The sequence below is a fragment of the Hylobates moloch genome, unplaced genomic scaffold, assembly GCF_009828535.3.
Source record: "Hylobates moloch isolate HMO894 unplaced genomic scaffold, HMol_V3 SCAFFOLD_9, whole genome shotgun sequence".
NCBI lineage: Eukaryota > Metazoa > Chordata > Mammalia > Primates > Hylobatidae > Hylobates > Hylobates moloch.
In genome coordinates, this window is record NW_026652284.1 from 22,242,898 (window position 1) to 22,265,660 (window position 22,763).

The window sequence follows — 22,763 nt, forward strand, 5'->3', positions numbered from 1 at the left end:
AATACAGGCTACAGGACTCAGTGGCCCTAATTCGAGAACCAAACGTCCCCCGCCAGTCAGTCTTTTCCCCTGGGGCAGTCCCGAGGGCGGCGAGCCCGCGCGCACGAGAGCCGAGGGGGAGGAAGAGCCGAGAGCTAGCGGCCGGGGCCTCGGCGGGCCAGCGGCGCGGGGAGGCCGCCGGGAAAAGGACTGCGACACCAGTGGATCGGGCAGTTACTCCCGGCATGCTCCTCCTCCCCGGACGGATTTCAAACCTTCTGCAGCCCCACCTCCGCGCCTTCGCCCCCGGCCTGCCCTAGCAACAGGCGGCGGCCCGCTTCTCATTGGCCAGGCCCGCGCTGTCGTGTTTTGATTGGCCGCGGAGCCTCCCGGCCCTGCTTCTGCGGTCGCCACCGACTCCATTTTGTCGGTAGAGGCAGAAGGAGGAGGTCGGGTTGTAGAAGCTGGGGTGGCCGGCAGCTCGCTCATCGGTGCTCGTGGGCTTTGTCGGTCCGTGCCTCGTCTCTCCCTGGAAAGGGAGGGAGGCTTCGACGTCGAGAGGGAGCCGCTGCCGCCGTAGTTCCGAGCTTGAAGTCAGTAAGTAGCGGCTGCGCTAAGGGCGCGGCCATGTTGGTGGCCGCGCTCCCCATTGTTGGGGGAAGGAGGCGAGCGGAGGCGAGATCCGGGTACCCCGGGCGGGCGCGGGCGGTCGCAGCGCTGCGACCCCTGCGGCTCCGGAGAGAGGGGGCCACTGGGAAGCCAAGCCTGTGTGGCGTCGAAGGCGGCGAGTTTTCCGGGTTCGAGTTGTGAATGACTCGCAGTCCGGAAATGGCAGTTTATTTAGGGTTGTTTACCTGTTTGGAAGGCTCTCTTACCCCTTTGAAAGGAGGGAGCGTAACTATTTGGTAACTTATTTTCTTGGAACATCAAATTAAAACCAAACCTTGAAAGTTGAGCTGTTCCCTCTAGGGAGACATTTTTATATATTTAAGATGGGCTTAGACTGTTAGGGCTTGTGAGAACTTATTTTAAGATGGGGAGGAGGCGAGGGTGTTCATAACCAAAGGAAACACTGCGTGATGTCTACATGTTCCAAGAGACTGAAAATGGATGTGACATGTGTGGAAAGATTGGAAAATTCTGGTGGGAGTTTAAAAACACAGTCTCTTTAGAAAATCCGTCTGAAGCCAATTTTTTGATATGACTCAACATTTAACACTTCCTTGATTTTATACGCGAGAGAATCTGAAGGTCTTTCCCAGGAAAAAGATAAAGATAAAACTTATTGCGGGACTTGGAGACACTTATAAAAATTCCCCAGGAGTGACTGGATGTCAAGGGTGAAGAGAGTTTTTAAATGGTCGTGGTTATGAGGTCAAAGAAAGCCATCTTACGAGAAATTTTCTACCTGTTCAGGAAGTAGCCTTTACAGTCAACGATTTTCGTAGTAAATCTAAATGATCATTTTCTCAACGTGTTTTTGAAATAATGAAGTAATCTTTACTTTTCTAGCTAGGACTTCTCTCAAACTTGTGTGCTGAGGAGACTCAGATGTTGGCCTCAGCTCCTAGGCTGAACTCAGCAGATCGGCCCATGAAAACTTCTGTATTGAGACAAAGGAAAGGATCTGTCAGAAAGCAACACTTGTTATCTTGGGCTTGGCAGCAAGGAAGAGGACAGGTAGTGGAGATCCTGCAATCTGAAAAGCAGACTGAAAGGTAATCATCATAATGGGCAAACGTTTTATGATGGAGCCATCCTAAACTAATAGTTTTTAATTTTAAAATAGATTATGCAGATTTGTGGGTAAGCCCATTTTTCCTAGGGAAGTATATAACAATAAAGGTTGTGCATATATTGAAGTCTGAACGGCTTGCTTTTTTGAGTTTAAAGCAGCTGAATAGCCTATTATTGAGTCTTGTCCAAAATATCTGGAGTTATAAGTTGGAGCCATAGAAGCTTCTTAAAGATTTTGAACTTTTCTTAATGGAATTTTACTTAGTATTTGTTTCCATTCACTTGTAGGTGACAAAGAAGCTGAAGATGGGTGGTGGAGAAAGGTATAATATTCCAGCCCCTCAATCTAGAAATGTTAGTAAGAACCAACAGCAGCTGAACAGACAGAAGACCAAGGATCAGAATTCCCAGATGAAGATTGTTCATAAGAAAAAAGAAAGAGGACATGGTTATAACTCATCAGCAGCTGCCTGGCAGGCCATGCAAAATGGGGGGAAGAACAAAAATTTTCCAAATAATCAAAGTTGGAATTCTAGCTTATCAGGTCCCAGCTTACTTTTTAAATCTCAAGCTAATCAGAATTATGCTGGTGCCAAATTTAGTGAGCCGCCATCACCAAGTGTTCTTCCCAAACCACCAAGCCACTGGGTCCCTGTTTCCTTTAATCCTTCAGATAAGGAAATAATGACATTTCAACTTAAAACCTTACTTAAAGTACAGGTATAAAATAAGACAAATATTTAGTTATGTTCACGGATAGTTGTCAATTGGTCTGAAACAAATTCGCTAGGGAATCTGTAGAACTGCTAATTAATATAAAAAGACTTCATCTCGTGTTGTGTGCACTGTGATATAATGGTAGTATCAGTGCAACTTAAACTAATGATTGTACTTGATATAAAGTGTTCTCAACTGAGTAACTTTCAAGTGGAAACCAAGTTTAGATTTGGGGAGTGGTAAAGGAATCAGCTTTTTCTATTGTTAGGGGAAGATAGTAATTTATCATTCATGGACCAGTAGATTGTTGAAAGTTGGTGAATCGGATTATAAGCTTCTAGCTAACACAAGGATTCAGAATTAGGTAAACATCTGAAGGTTTAGTATATTAGAAACACCCAAACCAGTAATATGCTAACCACCTGATGCACTGCTGAAAGAAAATGTGAATTTTTTGTAATAATTGCATTTTAGTGAATTGTACAGTGGGTGGAAAGGGCATTTGGAGCTCATTAGAATGAGATGTAGTACACCCCAATGGCCCTGTTTATTAAATGTAGTGGATTAAGTGTCAACAAATACACCAAAACCATTTTTTATAGAAACAGTATTTAATGGTCACTCAATAGCTTTCAAAATACATTTTTGTATTACAGCACTGCACAAGCTATTCTAATAGTGATCTGGCCTCCTCATTCCTGCAAAGCTTGCTTTGGGGAGTTGGATAATGTGAAAATTTTAAGTACGTAGGGGAGAAAGCCATGTAAATATCTGTAATAAACTTGTAGCATATGTAAAGTTTTCTTGGCCTTTATCTTACAAAAATGGAATATTTTAGTATGAATTTGCTGAATGTAAGACCGTGGACTGTTTTTTATAGTATGGCCTAATTTTAAAGGTCCAAAATAACTTGTTTTAAAGTTTGCCCTTGTGCTAAAGTGCCAGTGTATGTATATTATACTTGATTTGGCTGTAAACTATATTTCAAAGTAAATCCTAGTGTAATAAGTTTTATAACTAAAAAGGTTTAAGCTGCTAAAACTATTTTTAAGAGATGTGAAATGCAGTATGGGACTATCTTTTTTTTCCTCCTCTAAGCCCAAAGATTAGAGTCCCTCCAACCTTACAGATTTTTAGCTTTCACAATCTTACAACCTAGGATACAGGTAGTTTCGAGTATGGTGCCAGTGATGTTTGGTTTTTGTTTGGTCAAGGGGTAGGTGCAACCCAACGGACCACTTATGCAAAAGATGTAAACTCTTGCATAATACATTGATAACATGTTTTGCCAACTTTAAATGCTTAAACATAAGCGAAACCGGTAGCAAGTATGTGGGTCAGTTTAAAAATTTTGATTGTTAATGCCCTATTTTCTAATTTGGCACCTCTTTTGATGCCTAAGCAGCTAAGCAGATGCCTAAGCTGTATTTCTCCAAATAAGTCAAGATGAAGTACTGCCCAAGTTAAATATTGATAGCCTAAAGACAAGTTTATGTAGTACTTAATGTACATGATATGAATTTGAAGCATAAAATTAAAATTTTTTCCCCATTGGCTTGGTTTTATTTTAAAAATGGTTTTGATTGCTTAATATTCTTTTTAAAAATGTGTTTTGTCACTGACTTGAAGCTCATAATACACTCACGATACTCAAAACTTGGATTTCTCAGACTCCAGAACTATGAGCCACTAAATTTCTTTATATATATATATACATATATATATATATATGGTCACAACTAAAACGTGATAGGACTGTTGGCTTGAAAAGGGACAACTAGTTTGCTGACTGATACAGAAGATACTAGGATTTGACAGCTATGCAATTAAGCAACTACTTGGGATTTCTCTCCCAGTAGTGTTAACAAAAAGCAAAAAAAAAAAAAAAAAAAAAGGCCACACGTGGAAAACGTCACAAAGCTTTTGAAAGTTAATTCCATGATCTAGGTTCATAGAGAAAAATTATAAGCAAATTTATCAAGTTGACAACCCTTGTATTTTAAGTATGTTGACAAATTAAAGTATGTAAGGGGACCCCTCAGAAGAAAAGCATCACAACCACACCTTTCTGCTACAGATTCCAAATGATAGGGCATCTTAAAACTAGTTTGAGTAATCCTTAAAATTCTACAACTAGTCCCATGGCAAAGCTGTATTTTTTCATGCAAACTAGGAAATGATTTGGAGTTAAGGCAGAACCAGCATTTGGGTGTTCATTTTGTTTGTTTCCAGGGTAATTTCTGTGAACAATGCCAAGGATTGCAGAATTGAACTTCACATATTGAACAAATCTCAGCCTAGGTGTCTGTTAGTTTTTAAGCTATATATTGAATATACTAGATTTTTAGTGATTAATCTAGTAATACACTAGATTTTTGGTTTGACTCAAGCAAAATGGGTAAATGGAAGTGGGAGTGGAAGATTACCTAACTTCATACTTTAGGAAAGGTACTGGTAAAGTTTTGGTTAGCCTATATAGAGAATGGTGATAGGAATTTCCCAAATCGATGCAATTGCGAGAACCAAAAATAGCTGGTACAGAGAACTTACCATGTAAGGCTGCTGAAGTCAGCCATACTGTGAACCTTAGGGTAAATGCTGTAATTTCAATTTGTCTTCTTTTTGATGGCAGTTATACTACGATGGAATCCAGGTCCAAAACCTATCCTTAAGCTTAAAATAAATACTGATAAACTATCCTCTTCCCTAGAACAACTACAACACAGGAAAAAATCTGACAGGTTTTGTGTAAGTTTCAGTTTCTAGTATTTTGGTTGCATTCTTGTAGGCAATTTGTAAAGCAAGAGGGACAGAGTGCATCTCTAAAATCTCTTATACCAGGTGGTTACAAATCTAAGGTAGAGCAAAATCTTAAAAAAACCCAAGATTTATTTTTGGCTCCTAGACCAGTTTATTTCACTTTCCAGCATTCAAAGAAATGTGATCTGCAAAAAACTAGATACAAAGGCCTTTGACTTCTTTACAAACTACGGTTAGTTCTCAATGAATTTACATGCCTCACTTTTTATTCCAAGAAAAATCCCCATTGTGCAATACAAGGGTGAAACAGCTGTTACAAATACAGAGGAACATAATAAAGATAACCAACACTGTTAAGAGGAAGGGGCAGAGGAAAAACCCAAGAGAAGGAAACTTTTCCACAGTGACTAGCAGAATGTCTTGTAGATACCAATAACTGAAGACAAACAGGTTGCTCACTTCATCCTATTTATCAAGTCATCCTATCTAAAATGAAAACAGTTCATGCCTAGGATAGGCTAACTATAGGCTTTGCTAGTCCTCCTTCCTAGTAGAATGCCATCAGATTATTCCTGAGCTATCGCTCAAGTCACAGCTACTTCAGAATATCATCTTAGGTTTTGTAAACAGGAACATGGTCAAAATATAATACAATGGAAAATCTCTACAAGACAATGAGATTTGGAAAGCCATGCTTAGTCTTTCTGAGCCACACAACCATGAGATCTTGGATTACGTTTAATCTGTCATCCAGGAACATTATCCATTTACCTTGTAAGGTTGTGAGGAATGAATAGCATATGCAAGAAGCTATCAAATGATGGGTATTCTACAAAGGACAATTTTCTCATTTGTAAAATGGGATAATACCCATTTCCCAGGAGTGTTTTTAGGATTAAATAGAAATATTTGAAAAGCACATGGTTTGGCACAGTAAGTGCTCAGTAATATTGACAGCATTCAGTATAAAGAGAAACCACAGAAGAGATCCTAAAACAATTCATTCAACAGATGCAAAAATTGAAGGGCCTTTTCTGATTCACCATAATTAAATACTTAGAGAACTACCAACTATTGTTATTGTAGTTATATATGTATTTACCTAATTTAAACAAAATCCCAACTCAATATGCACCTTAATTCTCCCCCTTAAATGTCTCAACTTCAAAAGGAAATGGAGAAGGGAGGTAGAGGGCAAAAAAAGTCTATAACCTCTACATATTCTTTTAAAAATACATAGAACCTCTGTCCTATGTTAATGAGTGTATAACGGTATACAACAAAATACTTCTTGTAATTAAATCTAGTCATTTTGACTCTTAAGTAAATTCTAGATCCCATTATATCAATGTTACTATCTCCATGAAAATAAAGCTATAAAAACACTTCCCCATTTGATTAAACAACAACAAACATGGTAACAAAAGATGAAGCAAGTGAAAGATTATGGGCTGTAACCTAGGATCTGACACTTGCTGTGTGATCTTGGGCAAGTTCAAAAAAATTTTCTAAAATAAAATACAAACAATAATACCTCCATTTCACACCTCCCTTGAAAATATACCTCTGCTATATTTTCAAAATTGCTATAAATTAAAAGCTTAAATTCTACTTCCAGATTTTTAGTTAATAATTTTGTATGGAAAGTTTTAAGTATGTGGCAAAAAAGATGACAAAAATCAAATGTGATGGAATCAATGTATAGGTAAAGAAACATCATATCCTAATAAGAAACTAAGGAATCCAGAACATTTTGTGATACTATAAAAGTTATTTATTCGCTATACACAGAACATGTCCCCTATAAAATGTACATGTAAATCACTAAAAAGTATAATTTGGTGAACATTTTCTCAATTACAGAACATACTAAATCAGTTAGGATAACAGCTCTCTGTCTGCCTCAAAATAATCTAATTATAGCACCCAGTCTCCTTTATATCTAATGCAAAGTTAAATACTTATTTTGGGGGTTATATCTAGTATGTGTTTGGTGAGGCAGAGTAAACAATTTATTATAACTCTAGTATATTACAGTCACTGCACAATAAACCAGTTTATTACAGATTAAAAGAAATCATTTTTTCATTATTTGTAATAATGGGATCAAATACTGGATACTTTTAAATGGCAGATAACCACACAATTATCTTTGATAGTATAGTGTGTTCTATAATTACATTGATACGAATGGTGTAAAATAGTTATGAATAATATACCTCAAACAAAACAATGAGGCCATACTGTAATGATTCACTAGATTGTGCTCAGTAGACATTTACTGAATAAGGGAATTATCTATTTTTCTCCTCAATTATCCAGTACAATGATTTGCCCACAGTAAGGGCTCAATAAATATTTGCTCAACATACTGACTACGAAAGAGGTGAGAAGAGATGGGCCCTCTTAGCTGGATGTCAAATATAATTGGAATTTACCTGGGAAGGAGAGTAGTTAAGAAAGATGTAAACTGCATGTGGTGTACAAATAAACACAGATGCCAACAAAGCAAATGATTACGCAGAAAACACTGGCACCAAAATAAAGGCAAGATTTGCCAATAATGGCAAAAATGGAACTTTTATATTGGACCATACCTTTTCCCACCCAATTCAGTTTGAGACAGACCAACAGAGGCACTGTAAGAGACTATGGCTGTCGTCCTTGATATTCAGACATCCTAGTTTCCAATAATTTATTATGGACCTGTTACCCATGAATCAATATAAACCTATTCATATTTAGGGATTAGTTTCCACAAGTACAAAGTTGAATTTCCTTTTATTTGTCCTAAAATGCTTACTTTCAAACTTGAAGGGACTTCAATTATTCCATGTAGTTTTCGATAACATTCTTTTATCTTTTCAGACCAGAGTCAAAATATTCGTACAGTATTCATACTGCAGCACCTTCCACCCACCCTTTGGTCGCTTGAACTGCCCTTCTTTGGTTCTTTTTCCGCTTTCAGATCTTTCTTGAAGTGTAGTAAGCAGAACTGTACTGGGTATTCCAGCTGCAGTTTGGTCTTAAATAAAAGAAGGATGTTTGTCAGTTTGGTTTTCTTTATTCTTCTCTGTGGTATACAGGATTTTGTTAGTTGAACTGGATGTAGCAGCTTACTGGGCCAAATTTTCAAGAGAATAATACAATAGTTCCCAGGTCTTTCCCCTGGGATGTAACTTAACAGCTCATACTCTATGTAGCACCTTTCCTCTCTCACTGAAGCATTATCTCTCATTTTTCTTCTTGCTTACTTGGCTTCAAAAAAAAAAAAAAAAATGCAGAGAGATCTTAAGTAAAAGGAGAGGTAAAGTGTGTCAGCCCTCATTTGAGTGTTGATATAACCATTCTATTTATTATTGAGCCCAGTACCACATACACTGTAGGTACACTCAGTAAGTGGAGGACTCAACTACATCACCCAAAACTAACATAAAACACTACATAAAGATCCTCATCAAGTATCAGTAGGATCCAAACTACCATGGGTTCAACTGTAATATAGTCCTTTTGAAGCTGTTAGGTGTGTTGCTTTAGGAACAGCATATAAGGTTCTCAATAGTCCAAGTCTAAAAATAAGTTGACACAAGTAAAAATAAAAATGAAATTAGGCCTTCTAGTTCTATATGGAAAATGAACAATTTCAATGAGCTATCTCCTCAATCTACTCTCAAATTATAGTCTGTAAAACAAACAAACCCCCCCCCCCCCAAAAACTAAGGGACCAGGCCTGGGCTTAAATCCTGGCTCTGCCTTATAGTCCTTTCTTTGTGCCTCAGTTTCCTTATCTGTGATATGGGGAAAATAAAAGTATCTTTCTCATAGGGTTTTGTGAAGAGTGAGTTAACACATAGCCTTTTCAAGTGTCTGGCACATCATGAATACTTAATAAATTAGCTATAATTGTCATAAAGTAGATAGAATTCAAACCACAAAATACCTAACCTACTTCCCCAAAGAGGTTATCACTTAATATTAGTTGCTCATCAACATTCAATTTAAAATGATTTAAAATCATGTCATAAACGTTAAGTCCTAATGCATCTTGTTTATGAAGAGGGAGAGAATTACTGATCCATCCGATAATGAAAGTATAAACTTGGAATTAGGTGATCCAAATTTCATCCTAACACTACCAAATAACCTCTTAAGTTAGTTAACCCAAGAGGCTTAATGAGCAATCATGAAACAACTTTGATATTACACAATGAATTTTTAACTACTGTGTAAAAGATGTACCTTTCTGGCAAGTTCTGTCATTTCCAAAGTAAAAGTTAGTTGTGCCTAGTGCAACAATGATTTAAAATATTCCTAAATCTATAAAGGACTGTTTCCACTGTTATTTTAGAATCATATTCAATACTGTAATAATTCCAGTTAATCATTATTTCCTTCATTTTGTTTTTATTATAGCATGTTTGCTTAATTTACAGCAAGCAGAAAATAAGCTGGGTCTTGTTTTGATCCAAACATTGATGTTTTAAAGGTTGTACACAATATTTGTTAAAAAGAACATATAAAAATACCTTTTTAGAAGCCTCTATAAGAAAGAAAATACAAAGTTTAACCCCACAACTTTCCTCTTTGCTAGAACTGTAAACTACTGCTACAGTTTTAAATAGACTTTTTGTTGTTTAAACTATACATCCAGGAAAATCTAAAAAAATTAAAGAAACGTGCATATAAACGATTGCATAGCAGAACATGAACATTAACTGCAAACAGTAAAGAAACGAAAGTTAGAAATACTATCAAATATACAAAGGTTCTAGAATCAATCCTTTAAACACATTCCACAAACAGTATTTAAAATCCATCGTTGTATTCTTTACAGGCAAAGCCTAGATTACTAAAACCGAAATTGAAAAAAGTAATCCTCTAAAAGGAATCGTTTCTCCATAATTCTTACTTATATCTGTAAGCAAGCAATCTGAGATTTTTAAAGATGCTAGCTTTTTATTCTGAAATGAAATTGGACATGTCAAGTCACTTTTGTCCCCAAAACGATCTTTCAGAGAAATACTAGAAATTATAAATGGTTAAGGGTATTACTTCATTTTTAGTCAGGTACTACAATGATAATCGAAAGCTCAGAAGATGTGACTCTTGCTTAAAACTGACTATCCTTTTCCCCAAATTAAATTTCATGGCACCACAGAATCACCTACAATGAGTGTTGTCTTTCAACTTGCCTCGTATTAAATAAACTGAGGTGTGAAAAGCAGGCCTCCCTCACAAAGAGGCAGGCAAATTTTGATACAAATGCACGAGCCAAGTGCTGTAAGCATCAAAATTTCAGTTCTTTTACACTAGGCACACACACACACGAAACCTACTTTGAAACAATTTACTTGCTTCTAACAGCAGTAAGAAAACTAAGCAATATTATATGATCAACAACGCTCCTTAAACTTTAGAATAACTACATAAGAATATTCCTTTTTCCTTAAAATTATTTTTGCCATCATCGACCTGCTCAAATTTTAAGGTGAGTTTTTGTGTTTTCTATGTTCCAAATCTTCATAGGAACCAGAAAAAAAGCAGTGAAGGCTCCATGTTTCAGTCAAAAACTCAATTTCCCAGCTGGCATCATTCCCCAAGACAGTGGGGTTAACAAAAGAACTAATCCACACTGCATCAAAAATAATTATCATCGGCCTAGACATCCGGTTTTTTTTTTTTTGAGACAGAGTCTCACTCTGTTGCCCAGGCTGGAGTGCAGTGGCGTGATTTTGGCTCACTGCAACTTCTACCTCCCAGGTTCAAGAGATTCTCTTGCCTCAGCCTCCTGAGTAGCTGAGATTACAGGCATGCACCACCATGCCCGGCTAATTTTTGTATTTTTAGTAGAGACGGGGTTTCACCATGTTGGTCAGGCTGGTCTCGAACTCCTGACCTCGTGATCCGCCCGCCTCGGCCTCCCAAAGTGCTGGGATTACAGGTGTGAGCCACCGCGCCCGGCCGGGCCTCGACATCTTGACAAGACATAAAGGTCCACCCTGAACCTAAATGTGTCTGAGCAGTCAGTGTTGTACTGTGGCTACTACTTCACTTTTGTATCATTCTATCTATTAGCAAGCTACATTTCTAGGTTAACAGTTCTACCAAATATGAATATGAAAGTTTATTTTTAATGAGACAATGTTGCAAATTATGGTCAACCAACATCTTTTCACCAAATACTTCAAGCATAAAAAATGAGAATCTTTACAAAAATATACAGAGACACCACAAATTGGTAGCTGCCCATAACATTAAACAAACTGGACTCTTAAGAGTGGCTTCTCAACAGCATATCATTTTAATTATAACCATTGCCTGGTACAGGGAAAACTAACAAGTGTTTTTTAAGCATCATTGCAACATTGTATTCCTGATAATTTAAGTAAACCAAACTATGAGTAAATGAATGATACATGCCTAAAAATGACCATGGTTTATACTATCAGTGGCCACTGGACTTAGGACTAGTCCAAGACCTTGATCTAGATTTTGACCTAGACCTAGACTGTGATCTTGACTGAGATTTGGATCTAGGTGGTTCTTTTTTCCTTGATTCCTTTTCATATCTTGAGCCAGACTTATAATGTGTTTTGGAATCTGTTTTAGAGGTGCCTCTAGTTTTGGTGTGAGATGCAGACCTAGAACGTGATTTAGCCTTCATTTCTTTCTTGGGCTGGGACTTGGACCGTGATCTTGAATTGGATTTAGATCTTGAAAAAGATCGATTTCGGTGTTTGAATCTTTCAAAACAGAGGAGAGATATAATTAGAGTAAAAATTAGATTCTATATCAATCAAATTTGTTATTTTTAGAGCAAAAGTTCACTCTGAAATTAAAAAATACATGAGTCTTTTTCAAAGCAAAGTTATTTACCTATCATTGTCGGAATGGCTTCTGCTACGCCGTGGTCTTCCAGTCGGTCTACTGCTAAAAAGCATATCAGAAAAAGCAGTGACAAATATCTACTCATAGAGGCAAAGTTTCTAATTAAAAGCAAACCGTAAAACTTTTAAAATAAAATGCTACAATATTTTTTGTCTCAGTGAAACATTCAATGTATATAATTAAAAGTATACAAAGTAGTAAAAAAAAAAATTAAATGCTAACAAATACATTTTTTAAACAGATCACTGTGCTACACAGCACACTTACTTTCTAGGACTATACGATCTTCTATAGTTGTAATCAAAAGACCGACTTCTTGATCTCCTCCTTTCATAACTTCGGCTTCTAGAACGTCTGTATCTGTCATAATCATCATAGCGTGAAGAACTGTACACATTCCTCCCTTCCTTGGCTTTCATCTGATTTGGTGCTAGGAAATACAAAGAACAGAAATACTTAGAAATATTAAAAACAGTATTAAAGCCCTCAATAAATAAGAAAAAAAATCCCTGCATCCCCTTTTATATCCCAAAGAGAGTATGTATGAGCCGGGTGGTGGCTCACGCCTGTAATCCCACTACTTTGGGAGGTTGAGGTGGGAGGATCATTTGAGCCCAGGAGTTTGAGACCAGCCTGGGGCAACATGGCAATATGCCATTTCTACAAAAAATAATTAGCTGGGCCTAGTGGCTTGCACATGTATTCCAGCTACCCAGGAGGCTAAGGGGGGAAATCACTTGAGCTCATGAGTTTGTGGCTGCAGTAAATTGTGATCACACCCCCGCACTCCAGCCTGGTGGTCAGAGACCCTGTCTCCAAAAAAAAAAAAGTGTGTATGTGTTTTGGCGTTTTTTTTTTTAATTATTTTTATTTTTGAGACCAGGGTCTCGCTCTGTCACCCAGGCTGGAGTGCAGTGGCGCAATCTCAACTCACTGCAACCTCCACCCCTCACCAGTTGAAGCCATTCTCCTGCCTCAGCCTCCTGAGGAGCTGAGATTACAGGCATGCGCCACCACACCCGGCTAATTTTTGTATTTTAGTAGAGACAGGGTTTCACCATATTGGCCAGGCTGGTCTCGAATTCCTGACCTCAAATAATCCACCCGCCTCGGCCTCCCGAAGTGCTGGGATTACAGGTGTGAGCCACCGCACCCAGCCTGGAGTCTTTTATTTTTTTTTTGAGATGGAGTTTTGCTCTTGTTGCCCAGGCTGGAGTGCAATGGCGCGATCTCGGCTCACCACAACCTCCGCCTCCTGAGTTCATGCGATTCTCTTGCCTCAGCCTCCCAAGTAGCTGGGATTACAGCATGTACCACCACACCAGGCTAGTTTTGTATTTTTAGTAGACAGGGTTTCTCCATGTTGGTCAGGCTGGACTCGAACTCCTGACCTCAGGTGATGTGCCCCCGCCCACCCTGACCTCCCAAAGCGCTGGGATTACAGGCTTGAGCCACCGCACCCAGCCCTGGAGTCTGTTTTAGAGGTGTCTGTAGTTTCGGTGTGAAATGCAGATGCAGAACGTGATTTAGCCAAGGCTGGGTTGAGGTAACTGCAAATTTTCATCTTGGAAAAGGCATGTATTTATTTGCAAGAAAGTATATTAGAAGACTGTTTTATGTTAAAAATAATACTAATATCCTCAACTATTTTCAAAGTCTTCTCACCATCTAGTTTATCAGCCAAGACCTGGCAACTATTCTGACACTGGGAATCCATAACATAAAAGGATTTTTAAAAACTCCAAATGGAAGTGAGTGCCTTTTTGTTTTGAGATTGGGTCTTGCTGCCACCCAGGCTGGAGTGCAGTTGTGCAAACACAGCTCTCTGCAACTTCAACCTCCTGGGCCCAAGTGATCCTCCTGCCTAGTGGGGACCACAGGCATGCACTATCAAGCCTGGCTAATTTTTTATTTTATTTTTTGTGGAGACGGGGTCTCACTTTGTTGCCCAGGCTGGTCTCAAACTCCTGGGCTCAGGCAATCCTCCCGCCTAGGCCTCCCAAAGTGGTGAGATTACAGGCGTAAGCTACCACACCCACGCATTTTACATTTTCAAATGGTTGAAAAAAATGACCACTGAACCATATGCTGATTTGGAATGATCCCACCACAGATTCCATTCATTAAGAACACAATTAACGAAATATTTATAGGTGGCCTATGAACAATGAGCAGTGTCAACACGCAGTAATATATTATTACAGTTCTAAGACCCTAAGTAGAATAATAAGGCATTCCTAAAGGCCTTATATACACTTCAATTCTTATCTCATTCAATTCAATGAAGCAGATACTTTATGTACTGGAGTACATATAAATAACACAATACATAACCAGCAATCTATTACCCAACTCAAGAACTAGAGTTCCAATAGTTTGTGTCTACTCAAGAGCTCCTCTTCTCCTCAGTAGCTATTTTTTTTTTTTTTTTTTTTTTGAGACACAGTCTCACTCTGTTGCCCAGTCTGGAGTGCAGTGGCGTGATCTCGGCTCACTGCAACCTCTGCCTGCCGGGTTCAAGCAATTCTCCTGCCTCAGCCTCCCCAGTAGCTGGGACTACAGGTGCGCGCCACCACGCCTGGCTAATTTTTTGTATTTTTAGTAGAGACGGGGTTTCACCATGACCTTGTGATCCACCCGCCTCGGCCTCCCAAAGTGCTGGGATTACAGGTGTGAGCCACTGCACCCTGTGGTTATTTTAATCTCTTAATTAGTATCTTGCCCAAGGTAACACAATGGCTAAGCCAGAATTCACACCCAGGTCTATTTGACTCTAAAACCTGTATTCCTGCCTTATAAGTATGCAGCGAACATCTGGTAAGCCTGCATAACCAACTTTCAGAAGAGTCCCCATGTATTTCAGGCATTCTCATCTCCACCTCCTACTTACACTTACCCCAAAACTTACAATCTGGAAAATATGATGAAATATTCAAGATACTCCATTTTCTAAAAAAATGATCCTTTTGGGCCAGGCACAGTAGCTCACGCCTGTAATCCCAATCCCAGCACTTTGAGAGGCTGAGGCGGGTGGATCACCTGAGGTGTGGAGTTTGAGACCGGCCTGGCCAACATGGTTCCATCTCTACTAAAAATACAAAAAATTAGCCAGATGTGGTGGCATGCACCTGTAATCCCAGCTACTCGGGAGGTTGAGGCATAAGAATTGTTTGAACCCGGGAGGTGGAGGTTGCAGTGAGCCAAGATCGCACCACTGCACACACTCCAGCCTGGGCAACAGAGTGAGACTCCGTCTCAAAAAAAAAAAAAAGAAAGAAAGAAAAAAAGATCCCTTTGGGTTTTGAACAGAAACACAAATTGCTTAAATTCTTAAAAAAAAATCTCAAAACACTAAAAAATAATGCTTCGTACATATCAGGCATAAGGGTACTTACTCTTTCGATCCCCCTGGGCAAACTGTATTTCAATCTGCCGTCCACAAATCCACTTTCTGTCCAAATTATGTAAAGCGTCTTCAGCATCACGAACATCCTCAAATGTGCTAAATGTTAAGGGGCTTGGGAAGTTTTGCAAACTTTGATAATGAATGAAAGTTCAGTTGGTATGTCTGGAACAATTCACAATCTCCCAATATTATTCCAGAACATCAACCAGACCCCCACTTACTAGTTGGTGATTCAGCTGGATTCAGCCATTAACACTTCACACTATAAAAGCACTTGTGATTTCCTAAGGCACACATTTGAAAATGTATGAATACATATTGCAGTAAAGTTATTATTGAAATAAGATCTGTTATAGCTGAATCACCAAGCTGTCCTATCCAAAAATCTTCCTAAGTTTTAAGAATTAAGTTTACAAGACAAAAAAGAAAAATGTTATATGTTGTATGCTAAAATAAAAATTTCTTAAAACCAAAATACTATTTTTCATATTTTTTCAAACGAAAAAAAGAAAATGCCAATAGTTCTTGTGTAAGCAAGCAGTATATGCCTTACCTTACAAGAGACGAAAGCATTAACTTCAAATTTATTTTGCTGTTTTCTTTTTCATATATATCTAATACTACTATTTCATTTAACTGTCTTCCTTCCACTGCATGGAAAGACAAGCACGCTAGCCATTTGTGGGCATCAAGACAAGAGTCAAGCAGTACTCAAGACAATCACTATACCAAAAGCGTTATTACATCCATGCAGACTGTAAAAGCATGCTATCAAGAAACAGACCACTGTAAGGACTCCTAGACTGGAAAGCCCTAACCATGACCCTAAATATACAACTTCTTGCAAAGAAATGGGTTTGAGACTGGTTTCCAACTTGAGAATTTCAAGATATTATTTACCAGCCTTAAGCAGGAACTACTGGTACTTGTTTTTGACCTGAGAAGCTAAGCTGCTTGTCCTCCCTGGTCATGTCAGCAATAATACTACGAGAACTCCTGGCTTTATATAGCTATTCTGTCCAAACCTAGCTCCTTTCCTAAAACCATCATTTTAACAGAGGCCAAGTACACATTCAAGATAGTGTTTGATATAAATGGTTTGGAAAGAGAGCTAGGTTAGGTGCAGGTATAGGTTTTCATTCTATCCTAAAAATCCCCATTCTAGTTTGCACATTTCTATTTCCTAAATTTGAGACACAACACAAGACTGCAGATTTAGAGAGGTGATTTTAAAAATCCCTGAAGTGACACACTCCTTTTTCGAGACCGATACTGGTATTCTTTTATTATAGAGACTAAAGGTCTGCCTTACTAGACTTCCCACTTTTTGTTCTGAAAGGAATTAAGGACTGCAGGTTTCCAGCTCTGTCTTCCCGAGGCCATTATGAACAGATTAAATGGAAGGACAAGTTTTAAATAACTGGGCTTTCAACATGGAAAGGGAAAGGCTGATGGGGAGTTCAGAACCTTGAATACTCTAACTGAACATCCCTCAAGGTTAATGCAGCTGGGCTCTAAACTAATTAGAAGGAATACGTTCACTTAATGGGTACACTACTTTGTTACCCCAAGAGACAGAATATAAGTATAAAAAGGATTTATATTGAGAGCCGTAAAAATTATTAATGAGAACACAGCATCCTCTCTGGGGCTACCCTCGAAAACAGAATCCTGGGCTGATGGCAAGTTTCTACTTTACTCGGTAAGCCAGGGGTAGGAAGAAAGGGCTATTGCGAATGGAGTCAGAAGAGACAGCAGCAGCAGAGGCAGCCAAGTATCACTCTGATGTCAGTCATGGAGAAATTTGTACTTTACGGTCTTTTCAAAAATGAAATTCATAAGCCTGTTTCTTATTACTTTTCAACTATTTTAAGACCATAGACTTACTGAATATGTATTTTAAAATTATCATTCTCCTTTAGATTGCTTTGAATTACTAGCCTTTTCTGCCTCAAATATCACACACTCTTAAACTACTACTGACCTTGATTCCTGGGCCACCCAACACTACGTAAAATCAGGTCTATGTTGTAAGCCAGAATGCACTGCTACCTTTATTTACTAAGCCAGATATAGCTATTATTTTCTCTGTAATGGAGTTTTGCAACCAATTCTCACAACTGTCCTTGATCACTGGCCCTGCGGGAGTAGCTTTTGGCTTTTCCCTGTAAGTCTCACTAGGACTCCACTAACTTAAAAATTTGAGGCTCACTGAATTTAAGCAGGAAGAACTTTTCCTAGTCTGAGGTTCACAACCCAAACCCTTGTTGCAGGGAGATGATCTCACTGAAAGGAAAGGAAGTAAGGTCACCTGAAACTCTGGGTCAGGGACCAGTCTCCCATAGGTCCCAGTTAAGTACCTATACCAGGGAGAAGGCCTTCTGCAACTCATTCAGGGCCAACTGATCATTGTGCTAAAGCAGCGCAGGGCCAGCAGTCTTCACAGGGCTAAGTTAAAGAAGTTAAGGGTTTATGTGTGTCCCCAACAACCACTTTAAAATCTATATATAAACAGAATTTCTAGTGGCTCTGACCCTACAAGACCACCAGAGCTGTTTCTAAGTAGTCCCCAGTGCATGCACCTGTCTCTCCTTTAAATAGGGCTCTGTGGCTTAACCCCAGAACCCCACGCTACTCCAAAGAGCACTGCCTGCTACTCTGTGGCATCTGACCACCTGGTCCAAAACCAAAATATGCTGAATTTAATCTTAAGAATATACATCCTGTTACACTTTAACTTGATAAGAGAGAGTGCATTTATACAAGACCACAATCACAACATCAAAGGCCCACATAAATCATGTTACAGGTTTTGTCACTAGACCAAACCAGAATAATTTTGAAAATTAACTGCTTACAAAACATTAAAAAAAAAAAAAAAAAAAAGAAAAATAGTTATTCTGTAGGATACATCAGGTATGACTCCTTTAATCTTGGCCATCATTCAACTTCATCTTGACCTTTAACTCTTTAAGTGCTTGTCAGAAGGACTTGTCATGAGATGCTTGGCCAAATATGACAGATGGCTTTATCTTTAACTTTGAAAAACAACCTTTTCCCCCTTTTGTAGATAAAGCGAGGCTTTGTCTCCCATTAGGCTTGTCCTTCTTCCAGCTTTTCTTTATTTTTTCTTTTCCCAAACTCTCCCTTCTCTTCAAGCCTGATCCTTAAGAGGTCTTTGGCTTGTCTACTTGCCTTAAGTGTTGAACTCTACTCTAAAGGTTCTTTCATGCTTTCTCTTTGGGGTCGCCATAACTGTACAGCTTTACATTCTCTGAGGTAACAACAGAGGACAGCAAATTAGGGGACAATATTAAAGAAGTTTACCTCATTGTTATACAATTTGTTTTTGATCAAGAGATTCAAATTAACAAACAAGAATACCAAATTTTAATTGCTAAGCACAAGAACATATTAACTTTTAAAGGACTTACATTAAAGGTAGTAGCAACCAGAGTGCATTCAAATTTAAATCACAATATAATCACCGATTTGGGTTTCAGAAGTATGAATGGGAATTTAAATATTTTACCATTTTTGGATTAACTTTAATAACGAGAGCAATGTGTGAGTCAGAATTAATTTTCAAAAATTTGAAGACAGACATTTATTAGAGGACAAAAAGAACTACTTTTTAGATGTTACCACTTACATAAACTTGAATTTCAAACTTCAACACCCCTCACTAATCAGCCATCTGAAGAAAGGATATTGAACATAAGCAAATCCTCTTGGACGGCGAGTGTAGAAATCAAGTGGAACATACACATCAACTATAGGACCATAACGACCAAATTCACGCCGCAAGTCTTCAGACCTAAAACATCATAAAAAGACCTCAAATTTTTATGTCCAAGTCCTTAAGATGTATAGGCAATATATCTTTTTGATGAAGGAAAGCTAGGATCCAAGAATTTGGAAGGTAAAAATGCAGTTTACATTAATAGGACAACAGCAGACATATGGTACAAGGGAATGACCACAATTTACTTTTATCTACAGCCTTCGTTTTTCATAAAAGGTACAGCAGCATTAGGTTGTATATAAGCATTGGTTTTTTTTTTTTTACTTTTTTTTACAGTATCAAATCGACTCTAGCACTCTGAAAAATACCAAGCACTTATTTTTACTCCCCAATTTTAGAGACAGGTTCAGACACTTAACAGTAGGTAAATATGGTCTGAAAAAGTCACAAATGTCGAACTCCTTAAATAATAAAGTGTCAAGATGACGTAAAGGGAAAATTTCTCTAGATGCTAACATAATTACTATTGCTTTCTTTCCTGCTTAAATTTAAGACAAAAGCAAATCACAAAGCTAGCAAAAAAAACCAAATCACAAAGCTAGCAAAAAAAACCCCACAAAACACCAAAAACCCAAACCACTTATTTTCTGTGTGTAGATTCATTATTTGTGAAATAAGAAGCCTCATCTTGTAGTAAGAACTCTTCCAAAATAATCTGAAGGCAACTCGAAACAAGGGAATGGTGAGAACAAAGCCTATTTAAGGTAGGTCTGAATTAATCTAATTTAGCTGTCAACGTCCTAACGATTGAGGCTTCCCAAACCTCCCTTTTCAAAGGGTGACCAGAATTTCCAGGAAATAAGAAAAACTACTCGCAACATTTAACTGGAAAAATCTAACTCCCCAAATCTCAACGCTCCCTTTCTCCAAACACCTCCAACTGATTAAAACCCCCAAATATTAACAACGGCAACAACAACAAAGATAAATGGTAGCAACAATCCTCTCCCTCGATCCCGTTATTCCACCTCACTATTTTTTGGCTGGGGGAAAAAAAAAATCTCTGGACCAAGGGGGCGTGAACCTCGAAGAATGTGAACTTCAAATCAATGGGGGGCTGCCATCGGGTCGCGGAAAGGCCGCGGCGGGGGGCTGCTCGCGTCGGCAGGAAGCAGGGAGAAAGGGGCTGCGAACTGCGGAGGGGGAAGGGGAACGAAAAACCCCGCCACGCGGCCCGGCGAGGGCAGAGGCGCCGCCCTCGCTCCCACGCGGCGGCTGAGGCCCACTGCGCGGCCTAGTTCGGCGCCAAAGCAGGCGCGGGACCCGCCATCTTCACTCCGTCCCCTCCCCCGGTCCAGTGCCGCCACCACCAGGGTCCTCTCCGGGCGCCTGCGGCCTCCCTGCCTAGGCCCGGAGTACCTGCCTTGTACCTACCTGGTGTCGTCGGCCACGTTCCTGACGAACAGAGACGTGTTGGGGGGACGCAGGTAGCGGGACATGGCGGCGGCGTGTCTCGGCCGGGCGCACTAACGGGCTCAGCAAACCGTCCGCGGCTCCGGCGGCCGAGCCTCAGACACACACAGCTAGAGGGCTCTGCTACGGCAACCGACTCTTCTCGCGAGACTTCACTCCCGCCTCCACTTCCCCCTCCTACCTCCGCGCAAAGTCGGGCCGCAACGGTTCTTTCCCGCGAGAACACCAGGCGTGCGCCTGCGCATGCGGAGGGCTGGCGCACGCGCCTCAGCCTCGGTCTCATTCATTGGCTGCTTGCGGTGCCTCTTACCCTCCCACTAGCCTGTTCTTTCTTTCTTTAGGTCTTCATTTCCCGCCGTTTTCTACCTTGCACTCCCCTTCATCCCCACCCCCAAATCAGGAAGCAGATGTTTTAGTCTCTAGGCCAAACTTTGCAGTTACTACTAAATGGACAGATTTTTAAACTATTTAATTCAGAGAGGCTGCCTTAAATTTCCCGTTTGGTCCAGGTTATACCCTGACCTGCGAAAGAAGGATTTACAGCTTCTTGTATTGAGTGTGTAAAGGAAGAAGATGTGTGCCCTTGCGCAGAGCTGGGCCTGTCTCTCCAGTGCTTTCAGCCCGCCTTTGCCCCTCACCCACACCCTAGCCATCTCCACTTAGTCACGCATTTGGCTCCCAACCTGGGTGGGACGAAACCTCACACTGTAAGTTCATGACTGTGGTCATTTGTAGTGTATTCTTTGTTGCTGACGGCTTCCTGGGTATGCATGGGACCTGTATGCAGCGGTTCTCAAACTTGTTGGTCTCAGAACGCCTTTATAGTCTTGTGGATTATGGAAGATTCCAAAGAGCTTTTTTTAAAGAAAAGTGTGGGTTATACCTATTAATAAATAGTTAATGAGAACTTAAAATAGAGAAAACTTCGGCTGGGCTCGGTGGCTCACGTCTGTAATCCCTCCCTGTACTTTGGGAGGCCGAGGGGGGCGGATCACGAGGTCAAGAGTTTGAGACCAGCCTGACCAACACAGTGAAACCCCGTCTCTACTAAAAATATAAAAATTAGCCGGGCGTAGTGGCGCGCGCCTGTAATCCCAGCTACTTGGGAGGCTGGGGCAGAAGAATAGCTTGAACTCGGGAGGCGGAGGTTGCAGTGAGCCGAGATTGCACCACTGCATTCCAGCCTGGGCGACAGGGTGAGACTCCGTCTCAAAAAAGAAAAAAAAAAAAGAGAAAACTTTGACACACTCCACCACCCTTTATCACACATCACATCATGTACCCTCTGGAAAACTCCACGTTTGTAAGAGAATGAGCATGAATATAGCAAATAATCTTTAGTATAGTTTTGATTTTGGAGGCCCTTTTGAGAGCCATTTCCTGCTCGATAAGAGTCAACTTCTGGAGATGAGAGGCTTTCTGGTTGGAATGCCTCCAGCGTGTGGCGCAGTGCCAAGCAGGTAGCAGGGACTCAAGTACTGTTAAATTAAATGAGCTTTTATTTAATAAAAGGTCATAAAAGCATTAGTTTTGTATCAATCAGCATCTAAGACAATTAAGTGATTTGATACAGGTGATGATAGTTTGTAGCACTCTGTAGCAGAGCTATTCTAAATTTTCGTTTCCCAAGATTTGCATGCTTAATTTATTAAAATGTTGGGCCAGGCAAGGTGGCCCCCAAATCCCAGCATTTTGGGAGGCTGATGTGAAAAACAAAACAAAACAAAAGTTTGATTCTCAGTTAAGTGTCAGACATTGTGCTAGAAGCTTGAAATTCAGTAATGAAAAACATACAGCTTATATTTCTAGGGCGATGGCAATGAGAAAATAAGCAAAGTAAATGCAGGTTTGTTATATGAAAGAAACAGTAATGTGATAGGTTTTTTTCTTGTTTTTGGTTTTTACTTATTTTTATTTTATTTTATTTTTTGAGACGTAGTCTTGCTCTGTTGCCCAGGCGGGAATGCAGTGGCTGGATCTTGGCTTACTGCAGCCTCCGCCTCCTGGGTTCAAGTGATTCACCTACGTCAGCCTCCTGAGTAGCTGGGACTACAGGCT

At 39.7% G+C, this 22,763-nt stretch overlaps 2 protein-coding genes and 1 long non-coding RNA gene across 15 annotated transcripts in view; 2 read left to right on the forward strand and 1 right to left on the reverse strand.

Annotated features, from left to right (window-relative positions):
* Nucleotides 1-396: 396 nt before the first annotated feature.
* PNRC2 (proline rich nuclear receptor coactivator 2) lies at nucleotides 397-3,987 on the forward strand. 3 transcript variants are annotated; one of them, XM_032759306.2, is made up of 3 exons: nucleotides 397-576; nucleotides 1,492-1,697; nucleotides 2,005-3,987. In XM_032759306.2, exon 3 carries the CDS (start codon nucleotides 2,023-2,025, stop codon nucleotides 2,440-2,442), a length of 420 nt encoding a protein of 139 aa, XP_032615197.1. In that variant the 5' UTR covers nucleotides 397-576; nucleotides 1,492-1,697; nucleotides 2,005-2,022; the 3' UTR covers nucleotides 2,443-3,987. The 3 variants fall into 3 exon arrangements, with proteins under 3 accessions (XP_032615197.1, XP_058299805.1, XP_032615198.1); XM_058443822.1 differs by having other exon boundaries at nucleotides 397-572; XM_032759307.2 differs by lacking the exon at nucleotides 397-576 and adding an exon at nucleotides 625-884.
* A 1,450-nt stretch (nucleotides 3,988-5,437) lies between these two features.
* Nucleotides 5,438-20,874, reverse strand: SRSF10 (serine and arginine rich splicing factor 10). Of its 9 annotated transcripts, XM_058443821.1 has the most exons (7): nucleotides 20,667-20,870; nucleotides 19,198-19,304; nucleotides 15,477-15,578; nucleotides 12,349-12,511; nucleotides 12,070-12,123; nucleotides 11,835-11,936; nucleotides 5,438-8,218 (listed from the first exon to the last, which is right to left on the reverse strand). In XM_058443821.1, the coding sequence occupies exons 1-7, from the start codon at nucleotides 20,729-20,731 to the stop codon at nucleotides 8,158-8,160; spliced, it is 654 nt and encodes a 217-aa protein (XP_058299804.1). In that variant the 5' UTR covers nucleotides 20,732-20,870; the 3' UTR covers nucleotides 5,438-8,157. The 9 variants fall into 9 exon arrangements, with proteins under 9 accessions (XP_058299804.1, XP_058299801.1, XP_058299800.1 ...); XM_058443818.1 differs by lacking the exon at nucleotides 11,835-11,936 and having other exon boundaries at nucleotides 12,070-12,120; nucleotides 20,667-20,874; XM_058443817.1 differs by lacking the exon at nucleotides 11,835-11,936.
* Nucleotides 20,586-22,763, forward strand: part of LOC131384192 (uncharacterized) — a 91,806-nt gene continuing 89,628 nt past the window's right edge. For all 3 annotated transcript variants that reach the window (XR_009214797.1, XR_009214799.1, XR_009214798.1), the window contains exon 1: nucleotides 20,586-20,719. This is a non-coding gene — a long non-coding RNA (uncharacterized LOC131384192). The remainder of the gene's footprint in view (nucleotides 20,720-22,763) is intronic.